The following is a 21,060-nucleotide window of genomic DNA, read 5'->3' as shown; positions in this document are numbered from 1 at the left end:
TTAGACAATATTCTATGTTGGGCCTGTCATTAGTTCAAATTCATTCATTCATTTTGCTTTATCGGTGTACCGTTTGTTTTCCATGAAGTTAGTTGAACATTATATGTTGTAGAATACTAAATGTGTCTTTAATGGACTAAATACTTACAAGCGTTCCAGTCCACAGCACAGGGATATTGCCTTGTAATGAAGACAAGTTCACCAGGCCACAAAAGTCTGTGGGGTGGGGGCTGAGGGTGAGACAGAGTAAAGGGAGATTTTGAAAGCTCAATAATTATACTGCATATCTTGCAATCTCAGGCCAGGCTCGGCTACTTCATTCAAGTTTTCCGCTCCCCATCAGCCTTGTCTGATCTGGAAGGGAAGTGAAGTTTACACTGCTGATAGTGGCCCTGAATGATACTGCCTGCGTACAACTCGTGAAGGATGATGCTGATGACCTCAAAGGCCACAATCCATTGAGAACACACTCTCAAACATACGCAGGCTCCCGCCGCTATACTGACTGCTCCATTGAGAAACATGGAATCAAGATAAACTCAATGAAGATGGTGGCAATGCGGTTCAGTTTATGGAAAGACAATAATTTTCCTTGCTGCATAAAGCTTTAATATCACTTGCTGGTGAAAACGTTGCAAACACCATTGCAATTGGCTGTTGCTGACTGCTGTTTGCAGCAGCATTGATACACATCGCCTGGTGACATCAAAAGACCAAACTGCAGGGGGCAAAAAATGCAACAAATAATGGAACTGCTTTCCAACGTTTTTAAAGTCATTTTATTGAGCGCTGAGGCCATTTATTAGAAATAGAAGAAGAAGAAAATGACAGTTATTTCTTGTATAAAAACTGAGGGTGTCACTACAATAATACATTAAGCAGTTAACTGTCCTCTTAGAATTTTAGTTGCTGCGCATGAAAACACTGCCAAAGCACAATTTCCCTCAAGTGGTTCAACTGAGCTGTAAAAATATTTGACTGTGGATTCTCTGAAACAGGGCTAATTGTGAATGACAGGTTTCATTTAAAGCGGCTTGTGACATCTTGTCTATGTTTGTGTTTTGAGTTATACCCTGAAAAGCGATTTCCAAAAAAACACGAGGAACACGAGAAGAAGAGGAGCGCTCCAACTTTTTAGTGACCCCTAACATTACACTTAAATTGGTCAATCATGTTGGACAATAAGCACTAATGGATGCAAATGAGCGGCCTGCAGCTGTTTAGTGTACAATGGTGGTTTTGTGAACAGCTACAAACATAATTACAAAAGCTTGTGTGAATCTATTAAAACTAAGTTGTCTCTGAAAAGTTTAGGACTGTGTGCCATACCACAGGCCTGCACATGTAATCACTGTAATGACAGAAGCACCAGACCTTTCTGGCTTGTTTATTTTTTTTTTCTTGAGCAAAGTGCCGACAGAGATGCATCATTCTCTTTCTCTATTTCTGAGGTTCTTGATCTGAGTTAGGAAAAAGCACATCCTGCAGTCTTCTTAATAGCAATTCTTGTTGATTGCACACATTAAACTGGAAAGTCATGTCCCATCTTACATATTATGTGGTGAGAAACACAAACAGATGCCTATAGCTCTGAAAGTAGTGATTACCATTTGAGGACGTCTCAGGCTATAGACTTTGCACTTCAATAATATCCAAGTTACTGGGCTCAGAACAGAAGATAAGCTGCCGTGGTTAAGCTTGTGTTTCTACTTTTTCTTAATTTTCATCTTCTTCTTTTGTCTACTGCTTTGGAGTCTACAGCAGCTCCACAAACTATGCCAAAAAGTTTGGAAATTTGGCACAGAGTCTGGGCACACTCCCTGTTTATTTTCAATAAACTTTCATGTCATAAGCTCAAGCACCCTTCTGTCACCAGTGGGTTCGGGTTTAGAGATTTGCTTAGGCAAATACTTTTTGAACCATACTCAATGCTGGACTTTCAAAAATGATGATTTGTCAGATTCTTTGAATCAAGTCAAGATTAAATTAATCCAAAAATCGGTGGCCAATATTTTTCATTCATCATAGCTTTTTACCTACTATCTGGACTAAATCACTGAATTTAGTAGTAATTAAGATCCAAATGAATTATTTTAACCTTGCTTTAAATTTTTTGTGTTTTGCTTCCCATTCTTTATCATGATTTTGAGCTGGTCATGACAACTGAGTATAAAAAACAAACACCTTAGAGTCTCTCAGATGAAGAATCCTTAGTGTGAAATTGTAAAGAATTTGAATATCACACCATCTACAATACTTTATTTGATCAAAAGATTTCGAGTATCTGGATGTATTTCAGTGCGCAAGAGTCGCGGCTAAAAATCCGAATTGGATGCTCATGATCCTCAGGAACCTCAAGGACGTCTCTGCATGGGCTCAGGGAACACTTCCAGAAACACTTCATTGTCTATGACCACAGTTCACCGTTCCATCCACAAATGCAGGTTAAAGCTCTATCAGGCAAAGAAGAAACCCTATACAAACGTGATGCAGAAATGGCACCGTCTTCTCTGGGCTAAAGCTCTTTTTAAATGGACTGAGGCAAAGTGGAAAACTGTTCTGTGGCCAGATGAATTGAAATTCATTTTGGAAATCATGAATGATGTTTCATCCCATCTAAGGAGGAATGAGACAACATTCTACTTCCAAAGGTCCAGCAACTGGTCTCCTCAGCTCCCTGACATGTTGAAAGAAGAAAGGATGCTTCATAGTGGTAAGCCTTGGCCTGTCCCCACTTTTTTATTTATTTTTCATGAAACAGTCACATGTCTTACTTTCAACATTGGACATGATTTCTATGTTCTATTGTGAATGAAATACTTGTTCATGAGATTTGCGTATGACTGACATTTCGTCCCACCTCTTTTGGAATAGGGGTTGTAGATATTGATCATTCAAAAAAGCATCAAAATATATTATTTCTATAGAATCATCTGAGTGTGCTCGCTTAAAGGCCAGCATAAAGTGTTAATTTAACTTGAGCAAATTATTTTCTGGACATACTTTAATCTCAATAGTTAAATTAATCTGTTAGGCTAAAGCTTACTTTGGTTTGAAGTGGTAAAAAAGAAAAGCAGTTAGATAAATTACTGTGTTGATTGACCGTAATGTTGTTGTACAGCAACCACATATTTTAACATTAAATATGACATCTTGGGCTCTATTGCTTTCGGTATTAACTCTCTCACTCTTGATAGTTTCATGTTTGGACAAACATAGCACAAGTGAAATGAATATCCTTGATTAATGACTGCATTTTGTGTACATTCGGTCAGTGTGTCGGATAGTTAACTTTATTGTTGCAAAATACACAGATGCATGATTCTAGAACAGATCTCCATTAGGACATTGTCCCACAGTGTAAAGTCTGACTGAATGTGTCGACACTGAAGCATTCAAAAAGTTTTATGTCAAGTAAAAAGAACAGCAATTTCTTGTCATACTAGTATTTCTCCAAAGAGCTAATACTGACTCAGATATAAGAGTGTTTGGGGATATGCCTATTTGGAATACATCACCAAAGGTGTGCTGAGCAATTTCTGAATTTGTCTAGAGCTGTGTGCGTATGTATGTATGTGTGTGTACGGATTGCATGAATGAAGAGAGCGGCAAACTGGATAGACTGCTCTTTGATCCTCCACATAACAAAGGCACCTACAAAGGCTTCCATACAGCCCGCAGCACTGTTCTGCCGAGGGGACTATAGCTCTTAAAACATTACCATTATCCCCACACAATAACATTTCCAACATCTACTTAAAACCTCAAATCACGACTGTATATGTATATACTGCTTGCCAGATTGAATTTTGTCACTCTGTGATCCCATGAACTTCTAAGTATACAGCCATGCCCTGATTATCTCTCTTGTGGCCCCAGGGCAGGCATTTCCTATATGGGCCCCACCTCACTGTTATGGTCACTGACCTGTCCTCCACACTGCCCTGCCCACCGTTTTAATAACAAAGGCTGATAAAATAATTCCATATTGATAAATTGCAAATTTACAATTTTACAATTGCAATCAATACAATACAATCATAAGAGCAGTTGGTCGGGGACTTTGAGTCTGGACTTGTGCTGTTAACAAAACAGCTCCCATTACATCTTTAAATTTGGACAAACGTGACCACCCTTGCCACTATGGTATATAACGGAAATGGCTTCACTGTAGCACCAGAGTACCTTGCAGCGCTGATCCCGCCCCTAGCTGGGGAGAGAGCTGGTTCACGGGCTTGCGGAGCCCATCGCAGATGACTGTTGGAGCAGCCCACCCCTCTGCAGTATGCATGTTCGCCAGGGAATCCGCGAAGCGCTCACGTCCCAGCAGTGTACTTCTCCGGTCAGAGACCATCTACTCAAGAGTTGAGAATAATACAATTGGATGTGGCAGGCGGACCGGAGGCGGAAAGCCCGAAGCGACCGCAGGAATACAATATTACTACAGGAATACACGCTGCCTCTTTACTCTGAACGTGGACAATCATGCATGTGCTCTTCTGGGGCTTGGGGTTCCTACTATTCCCTGATTTCTTGAATGTAGTCGCATCCGCAGGGAGATTGCTTTTGAATTCAAGCACAGGTAAAGTATGCCATTCTGACAACCCGCGCATTTTTTTACACTTGTGGGATCATTTTCTCACCCTGTAGGCAGAGAATGAATGAGTTTTCTATTCTGGCAAACACATGACTTGCTGCCTTTCTAGATTCCTAAACTTCATTGACTGGCTGTATTTTCCTAGCAGTACTGTAAAACAGATTAACCAAGAACGTGCCTAAATACAAATCTAACCCTTAACACATCTGGACTCTTTCATTTCTTTGGTTGCAGTCGGATTGTTGTTCATTCTTTAAGTGCATTGTCATTATTTTGCCTTTATTCCGCAGTAAAAGAGGAACTCGTCGCTTATGAGATTGTAACACCGGTACGAGTGAATGAAGCCGGTGACAAGTTTCCAACCAGCGTGCACTTCAAGAGGAAAAGACGAAGTTTGGAAGAGGGAACCATTAATACTACGGACCACTGGGCCTCGCCAAATATCCACTACAGGATATCTGCTTTCGGACAAAACTATCACCTCAATCTCACGCTGGATTCGGGATTTATTGCACCTCTCTACACTGTGACATTACTTGGAGTGCCTCAAGGAGATAACACAACGGACTTTGCAACAGATGCGGAGGGAGAGGAGGAGGAGGAGGACACAGAGTTAAGGCACTGCTTCTATAGAGGACATGTAAACGCACATGCACATCACGCCGCAGTCATCAGTTTGTGCTCTGGACTGGTGAGTTTTTACGCACATTCAGAAGTCGCTTTGCTTACAACGAATTTACGACCAGCTGTTTTACTTTTCCACCTTGAGTGTTTATGAGCTACTGCTGCTTACACAAGACTTGAATAATAGCTGCCTAAACATTGCCTTGAAATTTTTACTTCCAGCCTTGCGCGCAACCTGCTTGTACGTTGACTATCCAAATATCCCGATTTGCATTTTTTTCTTTTTGTTGCTAGTTTAAACATGTTTGCATATAGCTAAGACTGCATAATTTCATACATAAGTAAAAAATCAAACGTTGTGTTAACATTCTGACCACAATTAAGTGAAACTGTAAGAGATTAAGAAACATTTTAAGAAAAAAAAGCCTAATTTAGTTAATTTGATGTTGAATTATGTTGTAAGCCTCTTTCGGGGAAAAGGAAATACGCCCAAAATAGCAACACAGCTTCTGACCTGCGAGGAACCAACGTTTATTTTCTAATGTCAGCTTTACTGGACAGTATACGTCTTCCATACTCCTCCCCAGTGTCTCGGTAGTGGGTGACGTCTTTACGCACGCTAGTACAGCAGGAGTACGGGTGGTGCTGACGTCATCACGAACTGGTCCAACTCTCAGGGCTGCTGAGGCATGACTTTTGGTGGGGATCAAAAGTGCACTCAGAGTTTATTCACAGGGACCACAGTGTAGTGACAGATATAAATAATGGGTCAGATCCTTCCCAAGTGACAAAACATAGAGAAAATTCTTTGAATGGTCTCTGCAGGGAGCTTTGGAGAGCTGAGCTGACATTTATGGTGCATATACTAGTAATGACCTTTGAAGGCACATTTATTCTAAACCAGACAATAATGCCTTTATTGAACAGTATTTCTGTGCATCCTGAAATGATGACCTATTATGGTATAATGTCAGTCAAAGAGTTGCTCCTTGGAAATTGTTTCGTGTTGCTGGAAGTGGTAGCAGAAGGCATCGATTTCAGCAAGATGTAATGATTTTCTGGTGAAATTTTTGGTCCACGTTTGTTATCAGGGATTACTGATGCGACTTGCCAAACATATTCTAACAGTACAAAACTTGTATCAGCCCTATCTCTTTGAGCTGCTATGATGGTTGTCCACAGCAAAGAGAAACGAGTCAGTTGTGCTCGGTTTGGCGTGTACCTTATCTTGATCACAGACCTCCAACTCAGCTGGTCACACTAAATGTACCTTGTGAAATAAATGTAACAGGGCTTTCGGCACGTTTGCCAAGAACATACATTCCCTGAGTTTTCCGATAGACATCACAAGTGTGCTTTGATTCTTTTGCTCTTGTTAAGGATAATAATTAAGGATAATTCGGAAATGCATGCAAATTCACTTATTTCTTCTATTCGTGAGAGGTCTTCTGTCTCTGCGTTGCTTATTTGCTCTGATGGGTTGTATATAAGCCAAATCCCACTGTTGCTTTCTATAAATGTGTTCATGTGAAAACTACATTGCCTTAGAGTGGTATGGCAGTGGTGGATTTTGCAACTTCTCGGCTTGCTCATCTTGATTTTTTTCTTTTTAAAGGAGTAAACATTTACAGACGCTGGACTGATGGGGACTAACTGCTGTGTGTTTTTTCTGCTTTCAGCTCGGCACTTTCAGGTCTCCAGATGGGGAGTATTTCGTGGAGCCCCTACACAGCTATGAAGGGCAAAACTATGAAGAGGAACACACAAAACCTCATATTGTATACAGGAAACGTGCATCCAAGCAACAGACAGCTGAGAAGACCTCAGCTTGTGACACTTCAGGTGTGGTATATATCAAGATGAGTGCGCATGCTTGCAGTTTCGAAAGACAAGTTCCTGCAATCAAACATAGACGCAGCGTTAACACCTATACATATCTGCTTGAAAAAAAGCAACACATACTGCTCTGTCCCTACAACCGGTGTTATTTCAGACCTCACCACTGTTGTGCTCTCTCCAGTCAGTTGACCTAAATATCTGCTCCAGTCACCCCTCACCCTCTTACCGGCACGGCTGCCTCTGAGCAGAGACCTCCCAGTGGCTGTGTTTAAAAACAGTGTGTATGTGGGGAGTTCATGTGCATGGAAATGTTTTCCTGGGGTATGTGGCTTGTGAGAAGAGAAATTTGCCATATGTGTCTGTAAGTGCATGCAACCTTTACACTGGTTCCCACGGATGTAATCAGGTGTAATCACTGAGTCACCCGCGCAGTCTCCCCCTGTCATGTAAAACCGGAGCTGCTTAGGTAATAACAACGGAGTTTATCAAACTATTACAGTAGGTGTTTGGTACTAATTGATGAAAAGTAAACTCCTGAAAATCTTAAGAGGAAAAAAATGCATTTTTTAAAGTAATATGAATAAACATTTAATTATTCTTTACTCATAGTGAAATGATAATCTATTGGCTATTCTGGATTTAGATATTTTCCCTTGTGCTGGCTACAATCATGGGTCTGATGACAGAATTAAAGGGAAAGTATGGTGTGCAATATCTTGGCTACAGCTTGTCATAGTATGCATAGTTCAGTGCTTGCAGCTGCAGCACTGCAGCTCTCACACAGGAAAAATCATTTGGAAGTTCTCCCTTGTATCATCCCATCTCAGTTTACTGGCTGAACTTCCTGTTGACTCTCGTACTTCCTCTGCTTCTTTGATAAGAAAGCTGGGTAGACCCACTGCGATGGCCATGTAGTGTAAACTGAATAATAGCAAAGTGATGCCAACTTGAAACTGTCAAATAATCAAAACTAAGAAAATAAATGTGGAAATATTTGCTCTTTGTCTGCTGGAGATTGCACAACAGATGTTTGTTTTTACTGTATATTTAAATGTTTATGTGTGCATGTTTTGTCTTTTGATTCCATAGAACAGTAAGTGTGAGGATGTGTGAAAACATAGCCTGAGGGAACATGAATTTGACTCAGCGCCATTTATAGTAGAGAATTATTCAAGCTTCACAAAGTTATTGTGTAATTCTTCCAGATTCATAAATAGATTTATTCTCAGTCACTAAAGTATGTACTTTAATGACACTTAAAAACTCTTCACTTGTGCAAACCCATCTAAAATATTTACAAGAAACAGGAAGTTTAATGTTGCTATGGATACAGTAAGTTGCCCTCTTGGCCGTAACTTGAGCCCCGTGTTTACATTTTGAATTTTTTTTACTATGTATTATTTGATGTAGTGAAAACTTTCACTGGATTATGTAATAGTGAAGAAAACGTAAAAGCCAAAGGATTCTCAGGCCAGTTCTGAAGTGTTTCTGATCCTTTTTTTTTTATCACATTTATACAGTAAATTACACCATGCTCTCCAACTGAGCCAAGTTTACAGCCGATGTGTTTTGAAAGTACGCTGCATTAGCAAAAGTTGACAGTTGTAATTTCGAGATCCTAATACCTACTCTGTGTCGGTAGGGGATAGCGATGGGATAGGAAATTGAGTCTGCCAAAGAATAATCATGTTTTTGCTGTTTCTTACGTATTAATGCAGCCCATTGACAACTGTCTGTGCTTCCTACAGCACTAAACAAAAATAAACTACTGTTGGCTAATTTGACTAAGTTCATATTCAATAAAATGTAAACAGAATTGTTATTTTAGGCGCATTTATACTTACAGGGCATCCAATGGTAAAGGGTAAATTCACTAATATCCTGTAGCTTAGGTCACTTTTATTCATGTACCATTGCTGGTGATGCATTAATAACTGTAAAAAAAGGACTGGCATGCAGTAGCTTTGTTGCCATGTCATGATTAAAATTGGTTTTGAGAGGTTTTTCTGCCCTGTTGTTGAGCTGCTTAATTTGTGTATGCACAAAGCAATTTGTGTACCATTTTCTATGGCTGAAGGCCAGGCTTACCTAACATGAACTCTTTGCCCTTCTCTCCTCCCTCCTCTCAAATTGAACTGAGAGAGAAAAAAAAGTACTCCAGCCAGTATTCATCTGTCAACACAATCTTTGAGCAGCAATAAACACAACAGAGAAAGAGGCAGTAACAAATTTCAATCATACTCTTCTTCATGCAGCCAAATCGCTGCATCTCCACGCATGCAGCTCCATCTTTAAAGCAATAAACTACAAATGTAGCTCAAGTGTAACCACATCCTCTTGTCTTTCTTTTCTGAGTGAATGTACTTCACTTCAGCTCTGCATCTGTGTATATTTATACATGCCCCATTCCCTCTGGCTTCTCGCTCTAGGACACAAACACAGACATAAGAGACACAAGCTGAAGAGAGGGCCAGCGGCTGAGGTCACCACTGTTTCCAATGCAGCCCCCGTGGTCAGCGCTGACATATTCCTTGACCTGGAGTCACTGAGCGCCAGCCTGTCCAGTAACGCTTTGCTCAGATCAGAGCATGGCAGTGCTAGCACTAGACCGTCAAATGATAGCAGTGGTGACTCAGGACCTCACAGGAGATCAAAGCGCTTCCTGTCCTACCCGCGCTTTGTTGAAGTCATGCTGGTGGCCGACAGCAAAATGGTGGAGCATCACGGCAGTAACCTACAGCACTACATACTCACTTTAATGTCTATAGTAAGTTCTGCTCTGGATGTTGGGTTTGTGGAAGTACTGGGCTGGGAAATCAAAGTGTGCATGTATATCTTTATCCAAGCACTCATTTAAAGTATAACTGCGTCCGTACACATGGGTGTAGTGAACATATGTACCTGTTCCTCAGTGTTGTTTGTGCTGCAGGTCAGTCAAAAAGTCTTTGAAGGAGGGTTGTGGTAGGGAAAAGGCCAGTCCAGGGCAGGGGTAAACAACTCTTTCAAAAGGCCAGGGCTAAGAGAGGGCATGTTGAGGGACAGACTGACAGCTTTGATAAATGTTAAAAAAAAAGCTCAGGTATGTCTCCAAGACATCAGCCACTAGTCCTCCGGGAAAGACAAGGATGACCTATATTTTGTTCTTGGCAAAGACTGCTTTCTCCTCAGGGGCTCAAGCTGTTATCAGCTTGATCCTCCAAATCAACCAAATTCTTTTGTGCTACCGTGAAACTGCAGGCAGACGGTCCATGATAGACTTACCAGTAAATATACTATGTCATATCTCAGCTGGTTCAGTTTGATAATAAGACTAATATTTATCCCTTAATTGAAATAATGTTAAGTCTGTTTTCTTTATTTAGGTCTCTTCTATCTACAAAGATCCCAGCATTGGCAACCTGATCAACATTGTGATCGTTAAGTTAGTGATAATAAATAATGAGCTGGTAAGACAGAACGTTTTGTTTTGATCTCCATTGCTACAAATGTGCACAAATTTGTACACTTCGTGAATTTTAATATCTATGCTTGCATGCTTCTCAGGATGGTCCAGTCATTTCATTTAATGCACAGACCACTTTAAAGAACTTCTGCATCTGGCAGCAGAGCCAGAACATCCTGGATGATAACCACCACTCCCATCACGACACTGCCATCCTTATAACCAGGTGCATGGAAGTTATCCTTTTTCACATACAGTGTACTTAAAACATTGTCCTAAGTCGGAAATAGCCGATGTCCAATAAGATAGACGATAAGTATATAAAGACAGAGACTAACTAAAGACAAAAATGTGATCCAGATGCAACTCCCAGTTGCCTGAAGGTTGTCCTGCACTGTCTCTGACCCTAACCCGTTATCTGTGTCTTCACCACAGGCAGGACATCTGCAGAGCAAGGGATAAGTGTGACACCTTAGGTCAGTGGATTGTTTTTCATGAGTTAACCAGCAATGATTGTAATGGAAGAAAACAAGATGGTGTTATTTAGGAAAAACTGAGAAGTCTCTTATTTCTCAGGACTTGCTGAGTTGGGGACAGTCTGTGATCCATACAGGAGCTGCAGCATCAGCGAGGACAACGGACTCAGCACTGCATTCACCATTGCCCATGAACTTGGTCATGTGTAAGTATAGCAGACTTCTGCTGATTGTTTACCTCAAACAATGGCTTTCATACAACTTCAAAAATTTGTCCTTGGAAGCTATAAAATATGAGCTTTTCTTGTGGTTTGTCTTAGTTTATGACACTTTTTTTTAGATATTCTGACCACATCTCCCAAAGTTAATTGGTGCTCTTCATTTTGAGATGTAAATAGATTGTCAGAATTGAACAAAAAACACTCTTTCTGCATTGTTCAAAGTCCTGAGTAACCCTGAGCTGGGGTGTTAGCCTTCTACAGTGGCGACTGTTACGGACCTTAACAGCCTTCGTTAACCGTAACAAATGCTCTTTCTTACAACTTAACAAAAGGTGGGATTATTGAATTCCATAAAATATCCGCATCAACCTGTGACAGCATACTTGATGACTGCTTAGAGACAAGGCGCAGAGTTATTTTGTCCCTGTCAGGTGGGCGGCTTAGTAGCAAGCAGTGTGACGCTGTACCTGAACACAATGTAGGGGGATTGTATTTGTTAACCTTGTATGAGCTTAAATGTGTCCCTTATTCTCAGTGCACTTATTTTCTCATCAAAAAATTCCCCCAGTGTTCATACAATTCAATATCATGCTGGTTTCTTTACACACTCCCCCCAGGCAGACAGTACAAATGCTCTGCATTATTTTTGGTGGCAACCATGAATCAGTTTACTAAAACCAAACCAATGACAGAGTAACTGTGGAAATAAATGTTTAGATAAAAAACATGATTAAACACACTGAAATCCAAAAAGAAGGCCTCTTGTATTTGTCATTTTGAGAAACACAAACATATTGAATTAAGTCTCATCCAGAGACAGATGTAGTCATCTGGCTTTGGATGTGTCCGTAAGCAGAAGAGTTATTTCAGAAAAGGAAGAGAAAAAATCTGAACTTTTTATCCTCGTTAATGTAACATTTTGAATCTTCAGTGTGTTTTTTTTCTGTGTTCTCTCTGCTAGGTTCAACATGCCTCACGATGACAGTAACAAGTGTAAAGAGGATGGAGTAAAGATACAGCAACATGTGATGGCTCCCACACTTAATTACAACACAAATCCTTGGATGTGGTCCAAGTGTAGCAGGAAGTACATCACTGAGTTCCTTGAGTATGTCATAGTCTTTCTTTCATCACTGTTACAAACATGCATCTTGTGGAATGTAGTAAAATCTCAGAAAAATCAACTTCACAAATCTGGCTTAAGAATCTTTAAAGAATATATTTATCTAAGAGCTGTAGAGATTATGCTTTCATAAACACACACCCTCATGCAGTCAGTGTATATGTTGTGTGGATTTTCCATTTGTACTTGCAACAGTCAACACAGAAGTAATAAAAAGAAGATCAACTGTCCTCATTTCTTAGGGCTGTTGCAGCCTCTAGTCTCCACTCTCCCAAAGGCTCCTCCACCTACTGAGAAACACCAGACAACCCCAACTGTAGGAAATAGTAAATGGGATGATATTTTGTACCATCCTAAATCCTTCCAATGCAGAGTTCTAGCTGCATCCCTGAGATCTTGAGATCATTACTTACTATTTTTAGCTGGTTGAATAAAAGCAGAAGTCTGTCAAGATATATATGTACAGAGACATAACCACTCCTGCTGTACTGAGTGTGTTTTCTGTCTGTTTGTGTCTCTTGTTTTTCTCTTTTTTTCTTTAAGTCATTTTATTTTTATTTCTTAATAGCACAGGATATGGTGAGTGCTTGCTCGACGAGCCTGTTTCTAGGCCATACACTCTCTCGCAGCAGCTGCCTGGACGGATATACAGTGTCAATAAACAGTGTGAATTGATATTTGGGCCGGGGACACAGGTGTGCCCTTATATGGTAAGTGGAGTCAGTGTGAGGGCTTGAAATGTCATGTAGCAAATATGGGTCTCTGAAGCAAACTTCCCGAGTTGTGATCAAGTGCTGCCAAAGCTCTGACTGTTCTCAGCTAAATTTAAAAACCTGTATTAAACAAGAAGTCGATAGGTAGTTCTGAAATACATGCAATTAAAAAAATTTAATTAATACTTAAAATACAGTTCTTTCTTGTCATAATGATCTAGATTAGTAACTTCTATCTAAGTGGTTTACTATGTAACCACTGGCTCGGAAAAAAAACTATCTATAAAAAATATATAAATATATATATAATATATAAAATACATAATAAATCTATAGGATGGCTGATTCTGTGTATCATCTGTGTATCATCTTTGGATACATTGGATTTGTGTGAGATAAACTGTGTGTCTGCAAGTGACGTTATTAAACATGGCATATCACGTGCTTCATTTTTAATCTCAGCATTAATATGGACTGGGTTTGTTTGTGTTTAACAGACTCAGTGTCGGAGGCTGTGGTGCACAAGTCCAGAGGGAGCCCAGCGGGGCTGCAGGACGCAGCACATGCCGTGGGCAGATGGCACCGATTGCTCCCCTGGAAAGGTGAGTGTCACGTCAAGGGAAAAACCGATGCTTAAACCGGTGCAGGAGAAATTAATTCTAATGAAGAGACTTGAACTGATTTGAATGATATTGAAGTGGAGCATAAATGAGTACTGTGTAGGAAAAAACATCTGAAGTGTGGTAAAGCACACAGTTCATCTTTTACATTATGGGTTAATACTCATATGGTTCTGTTGTGTGTCCTTTTTAGGTTGCATTTTATTACCTTTTCTGTGACTCATGACCATGAAATTGTTCACAGGTGTTACAATATCAGGTGCAATATGACATAAGAGAACAAATGTACATACTTTAGCCAAAAATCAACTCGTCTTTGGAACATGTACACTTAAACATGGCTGGAATGCAAAGGTGGCGTGAGGCGTGGCCTCTGCGTCGACTGTGCTAGTGCAGCTTTTAATCCGGACTTTCTCACTAACTACTTGCTTCCTGTGAATAAGAGTGAGGGAACCTGAAATCATGTTGAAAACATGTTGAAACATTTTTGTGTCTAAGATAAACGCCCATCACATCCCATACCAGACTGCACCACACAAAACACTTAAGATGAAGGCTGTTTGTTGAGCACTGTAAGATTATCCTCTTATTTTGAGTTTAGATCCATTAAATGAATGTGTGCTTGACCTTTTTTGTACCCGGCCTGACACAGCTGTGCTATATCTTTTTGTATTACTCTTCTTTCCATTTGTTGCACTAAGGCAGTGTTTCTCAATTCCAGTCCTCATGACCCACTGCCCTGCATGTTTTCGATGTTTCCCTCCTCCACCACACCTGATTCGAATTAATGGCTCCTTATCAGGTCACTGCAGAGCTTCATGGCGAGCTGATCATTTGAATCAGGTGTGGTGGAGGAGGGAAACATCGAAAACATTGAAAACATGCAGGGCAGTGGGTCATGAGGACCGGAATTGAGAAACACTGCACTAATGATGTTAACTTGACTCTATATAAAATTAGATATTGCATTAGTCTTAGCAAAATTTACAATGCATGTAAACATGTCAGTCTGACCAAAATCTTACAGAGTCAAGCTTCTCAAAACTCTGATCTGATCCCTGACTGATGATATAGTTCTAATTGATAGATATAGATGTAATCTTTCCTGCCTGTAAATGCTCATCAAGACTGGTGCTTTGTACATGCTCCAAAGGTCCATCTTTCTGCATCATTTTTTGGAAACAGTAAAGCACAACTGTATCTTGATACAACCGAATTTCCAATGAAGCTGCTCCCATTCACATATTTTTCTGTTTCTTTTGTGAGACGACCTAACATGTCAGAATCTGTGACTGAAAAATCTTCCCATTAAGAATGTGAGTCAATTCGTGGTTGTTTAAAACCTTTCCAGACTGTTGCTCTGCTCTAATAAAATCCTGATTTTATAACTACATCGTCATCTGACAAAATCATCAATGACCTTCCACAGACAAAGTTAGAAGTGAGGGAATGTATGCTTGGACAAGGACGATGGTCCAATTAAATGGGACAGTCGAGCTGTATCCAACAGTGCATGTAACCTTTGCTGACTGTCTAAGCTATCCCAGATAAGCATCAAGAGCAGATACATGTGCTGAAAGAGCCATGCATACTATTTTTATTTGAACTCTCTGCTCTTGTGCCTATTTTGATTTTTCTTTTCTTTCTATTTTTTTCTCTCCCTGCCTTTAATCTTGTCTTCATTCTTGTTCCTTTAACCCATGTTGCAGCACTGCAAACATGGCCTGTGTATAGCCAAAGAGCACGACACCGCACCTGTGGAGGGAGCATGGGGAGTCTGGAGTCCATTTGGTACCTGTTCGCGGACATGCGGTGGTGGCATAAAGATTGCTATGCGCGAATGCAACCGACCCGTGTAAGTAGTCCACTTCTTTGTAGTCATGCATACCGGGTGGACTTTATATTCATCTTAGCTGCCAAAGTCAATGTTCCATAGATCAAACCTCCTTAAGGAGATTCTTTTCATAGCAAGTGTTCATCAAATCAGCCTCTCTGATGGAAGATCCTACAGGGTGGTTTTCTGGTAATTCCAGAGATCACTCCGTCTCTTTGACTGTTGTTTTTCATCCTGGGTTTATGGACAGAAAGAAAAGAATGGGACATAATAAGAATGAGTGGAAAATGTGCCAATTGTGCACAAAATATGCCGACTGATGCATTTACTGAAACAATTTACTAAATTAGGCTAATAATTGTCCTCTTACCTCCATGTTAATCTCAGGCCCAGGAATGGAGGAATGTATTGCGTCGGTCGCCGGATGAAGTTTCGCTCTTGTAACTCTGAGCCTTGCTCCAACCAGAAGAAGGACTTCAGGGAGGAACAATGTGCTGCATTTGATGGCAGACATTTCAACATCAACGGTCTACCTCCTAATGTCCGCTGGGTGCCCAAATACAGCGGAAGTGAGATTTCTTTTTTCAGTCACTGGGAAAACAGATTTAATGTAAGCTCTGTACTGATTTCAGCTGGTATTAAGATTTGCCTTTGTTTTCTCTCCACTGTCAGTTCTGATGAAGGACAGGTGTAAGCTGTTCTGCAGGGTGGCAGGCAGCACAGCCTACTATCAGCTCAGGGACAGGGTCATTGATGGCACGCCATGTGGACCCGATACCAACGACATCTGTGTCCAGGGCCTGTGCAGGGTGAGGTTCTTAGCTCTGCACGGTTCAAAATCATCAGCTAATTTCTGATCATAGTTTTTAATGGAGACCATTGATGAACTGGAACTGTGTGGAGTGGGTTCACTTATTTCTACAAACTTACAGTAAATATACAATCCTTGCCAAAACAACCTGTTTCCTCAAATCTGCGACTGATGGATTTTTGATTTGAAAGCTTGATGACTAACATAAGCTTTACATCAATTTCCCTCATTAAAGAAGCAGGGAGTTGCTTTGTGTACTCTCTGAACCACTCACATTTTTGGTTTAGCTGTGGTTCAGTAAGTTCAGTAAGTTCAGTAAGCCCCTGGGAAGAGTAGCTTGATCTACATAGTTTTTACAGAAAGCCAAAAATGTCTCTCACTACATCCAAAGTCCTTTGTTCAATGGACATCTTAAGTATTTTAAATCAATGTGAATGTAATAAGACGATAAGTCAATAAATTATAAGTTAAACAACTTTAGGGATCATCAGATTAGATTAGTCTTTTTTGATCTATAGTTTTTATTTCTATTATTTAAGAAATAATAAAGTAATGGCTAAGTGGATTACTGTGTGTACATGAAAGAACATCTTTTCATCACCTGCACTTTTCTCTCCCGCGTCTCTTCTGAGCAGCAAGCAGGCTGTGATCATGTACTGAACTCTAAAGCCAGGAGGGACAAGTGTGGTGTGTGTGGAGGTGATAACTCTTCCTGCAAAACTGTGGCAGGAACCTTCAACACTGTACGCTATGGTGAGCATCATCCTCTCTTATTATCCTATCATTCTATGAATACTAATGATCTAACACACTGCATGACAATTGCAGGCTATAATGAAGTTGTACGAATACCCAGTGGTGCTACAAACATAGATGTGCGTCAACACAGCTACTCAGGGAAACCGGAGGATGACAACTACCTCGGTAAGAAGTCCAAGATTTTTGAAAGGAAACATATAATTTTTTCGACTGGTTGACACAATTACCTGCAGTGTAAATTGAATCTTTGTGAGATGCTTTAGGGAAAATACCACATATCTTTAGTCTTTAGCAACTCTTTAGTCAGTCCTGTCTTTAAACCTCTGTTCACAAAAGAGTGTCAAAGTGAGCCTCTCCATTCAACCCCTTTCTTTCAAGCTGTGTGTTTTATTTAAGATTAGTAGAGAGAATGAGAGAGCATATAGTATTTTACTTTGGAGCTCACAGTAGCACACACAGCAAAGTGAGCTCACACTACCACACATAAACCTGACAAAAAAGTACTGGACTAATTATTTAATTCTCAAATACTTACACACCCTTTATCTGCCTTTTGGACACAGACATCTGGTACTGATAATTTGCTTAGCCACAATATTGTAGTGAGTTATGTGTTGAACTGACCCAGGGTGTTAAAACAACGTAGCAAGGCGCCAGTTACCACTCCAGACAAAAAGTGTGTCTTAATTCTTCTGCCTCTTTAAACCTTGGGGTTCACTTTCCATTCCTCTCTGTTTAAAATTTTAGAGCCTAATGTTAAGAACTGTTACACCAATGTTCCAAAATGTGTTTTTGTAATGATGTGTTCTGGAATAGCAGAACTGATGGTGTGCATTTACAGTAACAGTTTCAACTTCCTGCCTCTGAGGAGCAGCAAATGTAGCATGCTTTGAACTTGAAGTTGGGTGGAAATAATGATGGGGTGACTGGATAAATCTAATTTGACCTGATACTGTGATGTAACAGTACCCTACAAATCTGAACAGCTCACTGAATGACATATATTTAAACCTGGATCGTTCCAAATATATACAGTCAGAAAGTGATTTATTTTCATTTCGTATCCTCTGTTCCTGTCATGTTCTGTTTCTGCCGGCCTGTTAAGGTGAAAAGCAGTGCTCAGCTCATATTGCAAAGTAATTTACTTAGGTATTTGGTATAGTGTGCATGTTAATGTGTTAATGAGCCAGAACTAGACCTGTAGGTGCTTTTTAAAGGTCAGCCAGTTCACAAGCTTTCGTGTCTCTTATGTACCTCGATGGCACGTGAATACACCTTGGCACCAGTCTATGGAGGCTGACTTTTAGGTAGAAATTTGTACATTTTGTCATTTCCCTTGTTCTTTTTTAAATTGAATTATACTATATTCCATTATGTAAACTTTGGAACGCAATTTTAATTCATTTGTTTATAGGGACAGTTCTATGGCGCCCAGATCTCCTCAGAATGAACGCCACTGTTGACAGAGAGAGTGTAATGTGTGAAATCGCGAGGAAAGGACAGGCAGGAAATTAGCTCTATAATCGTGTTAGAGCAAATAAGTGCAGAGGACTGGTCGGTGAACATAACAGGATGCACATGAATGGGAATTCTTCATGAACAGAGGATTATTTTAGCCCAATGATAAGGTTTTACCTCCTACTGCATCTGTCTTACTGTAAATCGCAAGCTTAGCCACTGTGTTCCTAAGCTGTCCTGTTTCATGCAATCTTAAGTTATTGCTTTTCTTATGTTAGTTACTCAACCTTATAAACACCATCATTTTCACAGTTATTCACATGAAATGACAGATTTTCCATCAAATATAACTCAAATGATGTCTCCCTCCCTGTAGCCATATCAAATAGCCGTGGAGAATTCCTGCTTAATGGAGAATTTGTGGTCAGCATGTTCAAAAGGGAAATCAAAGTGGGAAATGCCATCATTGAGTACAGTGGCTCTGACCATGTCATTGAGAGGATCAACTGTACTGACCGCATCGAAGAAGAGATCATAGTTCAGGTAAACTGACCTTCATGTGACAGCATAGTGTCCAATGCAAAAATGCAAATGAATATTAAGATTAAGACAAGAACTGAGAAACTTGAACGCTTCTCCTTGTTTGATCTTAAAAGGTTTATATATATACCTTACTTTATTTTGTATTGTTCATGGTATGCAAACCCATATTCTCACTGTATTGCAACATGTATCACATTGGCTGTGTTTTTCGTTTTTTTTTTTCAGGTGCTGTCTGTCGGGAACCTTTACAACCCAGATGTCAGGTACTCCTTTAACATTCCCATAGAGGATAAGCCTCAGCAGTTCTTCTGGGATGCTTATGGGCCCTGGCAGGAGTGCAGCCGCTTGTGCCAAGGTGAGGGGGAGGCACATGTGGTTGGCAGACTCACAGTAGGTGTCAGGAAAGGTCAAAGATAAACAGTGTAGTGAGAGTAAAGATGAAATAAAGAAAAGGAGACAGGGGAATCTAAAAACCCCAGATATATCTGAGAGAAGACTCTCACTCAATGTAAAAGTCTCATGCTTGACATGTAACTTTTGACCATGTGATTCAAATTCAACCTTATAGTAAGCTGTGGCAGATTACCTTAGTTTGGTATGACTGTGGGTTTGTGAGAGTATGTGGGCGTGCAGAGGTAGATTGCAGGTAAACTCGAAAACCTGTTATGTGTTATGACTCACTTTGTTCTGTGTAAGAATCGCTTTCTCCATTTTTTGACACGACTCTGCTGGCGAAACTAGCAGTCAATTCCAAGAAAAAAACAAGAACTTCACAGTTCACAGCAGGATAAAGAGCTGGCATATAATGCCCTCAACTGGGAAACACTAAGCTCTCATAGCACTCAGATGCAAAACTTGGTAACATGAAGCACTCATCTTATTACCTGGAGTCACCTTAGGTTCAGATATCTGTCCTGCACTTTATAGTGTTGCACTTTGATTCAACACAAGAGCCGAGATGAACCACACACACACACATATTCCTGCTGGTGTATGTTACAATCCTGATAGTGTTCTATTTTTATGTTTCGGGAGGATGTTGCATAGACCCTGATAATGACTCGCAGGATGTTACAGAAGTACAAGTCAGGTAGAGGACAGTAAAATTTGAGGACAAAAGTTTTGTTAGTTTTCTTGGTTTGCAACTCAGGCCATGCATGCTTTAAAAACAGAAAGGCTAAGCTAACCAACCGGTTTAAATGCTGAACCTTCTCTTTGCGAGCCAAGAGCACTAACCACTGCTTCACCATACTCGCTATGAGCAAAACTGTTAATCTCTGATCAATTGCTACATTAGAGTAAACTGTATCTTGAATATCTGTGTACATGTTCAAATGGTGTTAACAAAAGATTATGTCATGGATGCTAAATTTCATGAGTATTACATTCTCTTGTGAATTTACCTGATGTTCAAACTTGCATTTTTGTGTCTCCACAGGAGAGCGCAAGCGGAAGATAGTCTGTAGCAGAGAGTTGGACAGGGTGGTGGTGTCAGATCAGAGGTGTCATGGTACAGCTCGACCTTCTGCCATCACTGAGCCCTGCAACACTGAATGTGAACTCAGGTTTGTGTTTGCAGTGAAATCAACATTCAGTACTTAAATATGATCCAATCAACACGTCGTCTTTTTGTATTTGATCGTTTGGAACCATTGAAAGGAATTTCTCTTGCCTTAGATGGTACGTGGCTCGTAAAAGCGAGTGTACGGCCCAGTGTGGCGTCGGATATCGTTCTCTGGAAATATATTGTGCCAAAATCAGCCATACAGAGGGGAAGACCCAGAAAGTCGATGACCGCTACTGTAGTGGTCAGCGTAAACCTGATGACAAGGAAGGTTGCCATGGAGACTGTAACCCAGGTGGTTGGGAATACTCACCCTGGTCAGAGGTATGATTGTTGTGGGATACATTAGTTTTTTTGTGTGAGCATAGACCAGACTTTTGCGTAAGTTTATCCCAAAGTTGTTTGCATGTGTATTGTCACTTACTGATGCTCAAAC

At 40.3% G+C, this 21,060-nt stretch overlaps 1 protein-coding gene across 1 annotated transcript in view; it reads left to right on the top strand.

Annotated features, from left to right (window-relative positions):
• Positions 1 to 4,277: 4,277 nt before the first annotated feature.
• Positions 4,278 to 21,060, top strand: part of adamts9 (ADAM metallopeptidase with thrombospondin type 1 motif, 9) — a 42,348-nt gene continuing 25,565 nt past the window's right edge. The window contains exons 1-20 of the mRNA XM_072382665.1: positions 4,278 to 4,582; positions 4,888 to 5,288; positions 6,901 to 7,063; positions 9,490 to 9,827; positions 10,423 to 10,506; positions 10,604 to 10,728; positions 10,938 to 10,978; positions 11,079 to 11,184; positions 12,161 to 12,307; positions 12,891 to 13,032; positions 13,533 to 13,637; positions 15,365 to 15,510; positions 15,877 to 16,058; positions 16,162 to 16,298; positions 16,936 to 17,053; positions 17,129 to 17,224; positions 18,894 to 19,060; positions 19,286 to 19,415; positions 20,499 to 20,625; positions 20,738 to 20,948. Of these exons, the coding sequence (XP_072238766.1) occupies positions 4,486 to 4,582; positions 4,888 to 5,288; positions 6,901 to 7,063; positions 9,490 to 9,827; positions 10,423 to 10,506; positions 10,604 to 10,728; positions 10,938 to 10,978; positions 11,079 to 11,184; positions 12,161 to 12,307; positions 12,891 to 13,032; positions 13,533 to 13,637; positions 15,365 to 15,510; positions 15,877 to 16,058; positions 16,162 to 16,298; positions 16,936 to 17,053; positions 17,129 to 17,224; positions 18,894 to 19,060; positions 19,286 to 19,415; positions 20,499 to 20,625; positions 20,738 to 20,948 (3,063 nt within the window). The 5' untranslated portion in view covers positions 4,278 to 4,485. The remainder of the gene's footprint in view (positions 4,583 to 4,887; positions 5,289 to 6,900; positions 7,064 to 9,489; positions 9,828 to 10,422; positions 10,507 to 10,603; positions 10,729 to 10,937; positions 10,979 to 11,078; positions 11,185 to 12,160; positions 12,308 to 12,890; positions 13,033 to 13,532; positions 13,638 to 15,364; positions 15,511 to 15,876; positions 16,059 to 16,161; positions 16,299 to 16,935; positions 17,054 to 17,128; positions 17,225 to 18,893; positions 19,061 to 19,285; positions 19,416 to 20,498; positions 20,626 to 20,737; positions 20,949 to 21,060) is intronic.

The sequence above is a fragment of the Leuresthes tenuis genome, unplaced genomic scaffold (genome assembly GCF_036924035.1).
Source record: "Leuresthes tenuis unplaced genomic scaffold, fLeuTen1.0.hap1 SCAF_3, whole genome shotgun sequence".
In the NCBI taxonomy this organism is placed as follows: domain Eukaryota; kingdom Metazoa; phylum Chordata; class Actinopteri; order Atheriniformes; family Atherinopsidae; genus Leuresthes; species Leuresthes tenuis.
Note: the sequence above shows the minus strand (reverse complement) of the source record. Positions and strands in the feature narration are given on the sequence as shown.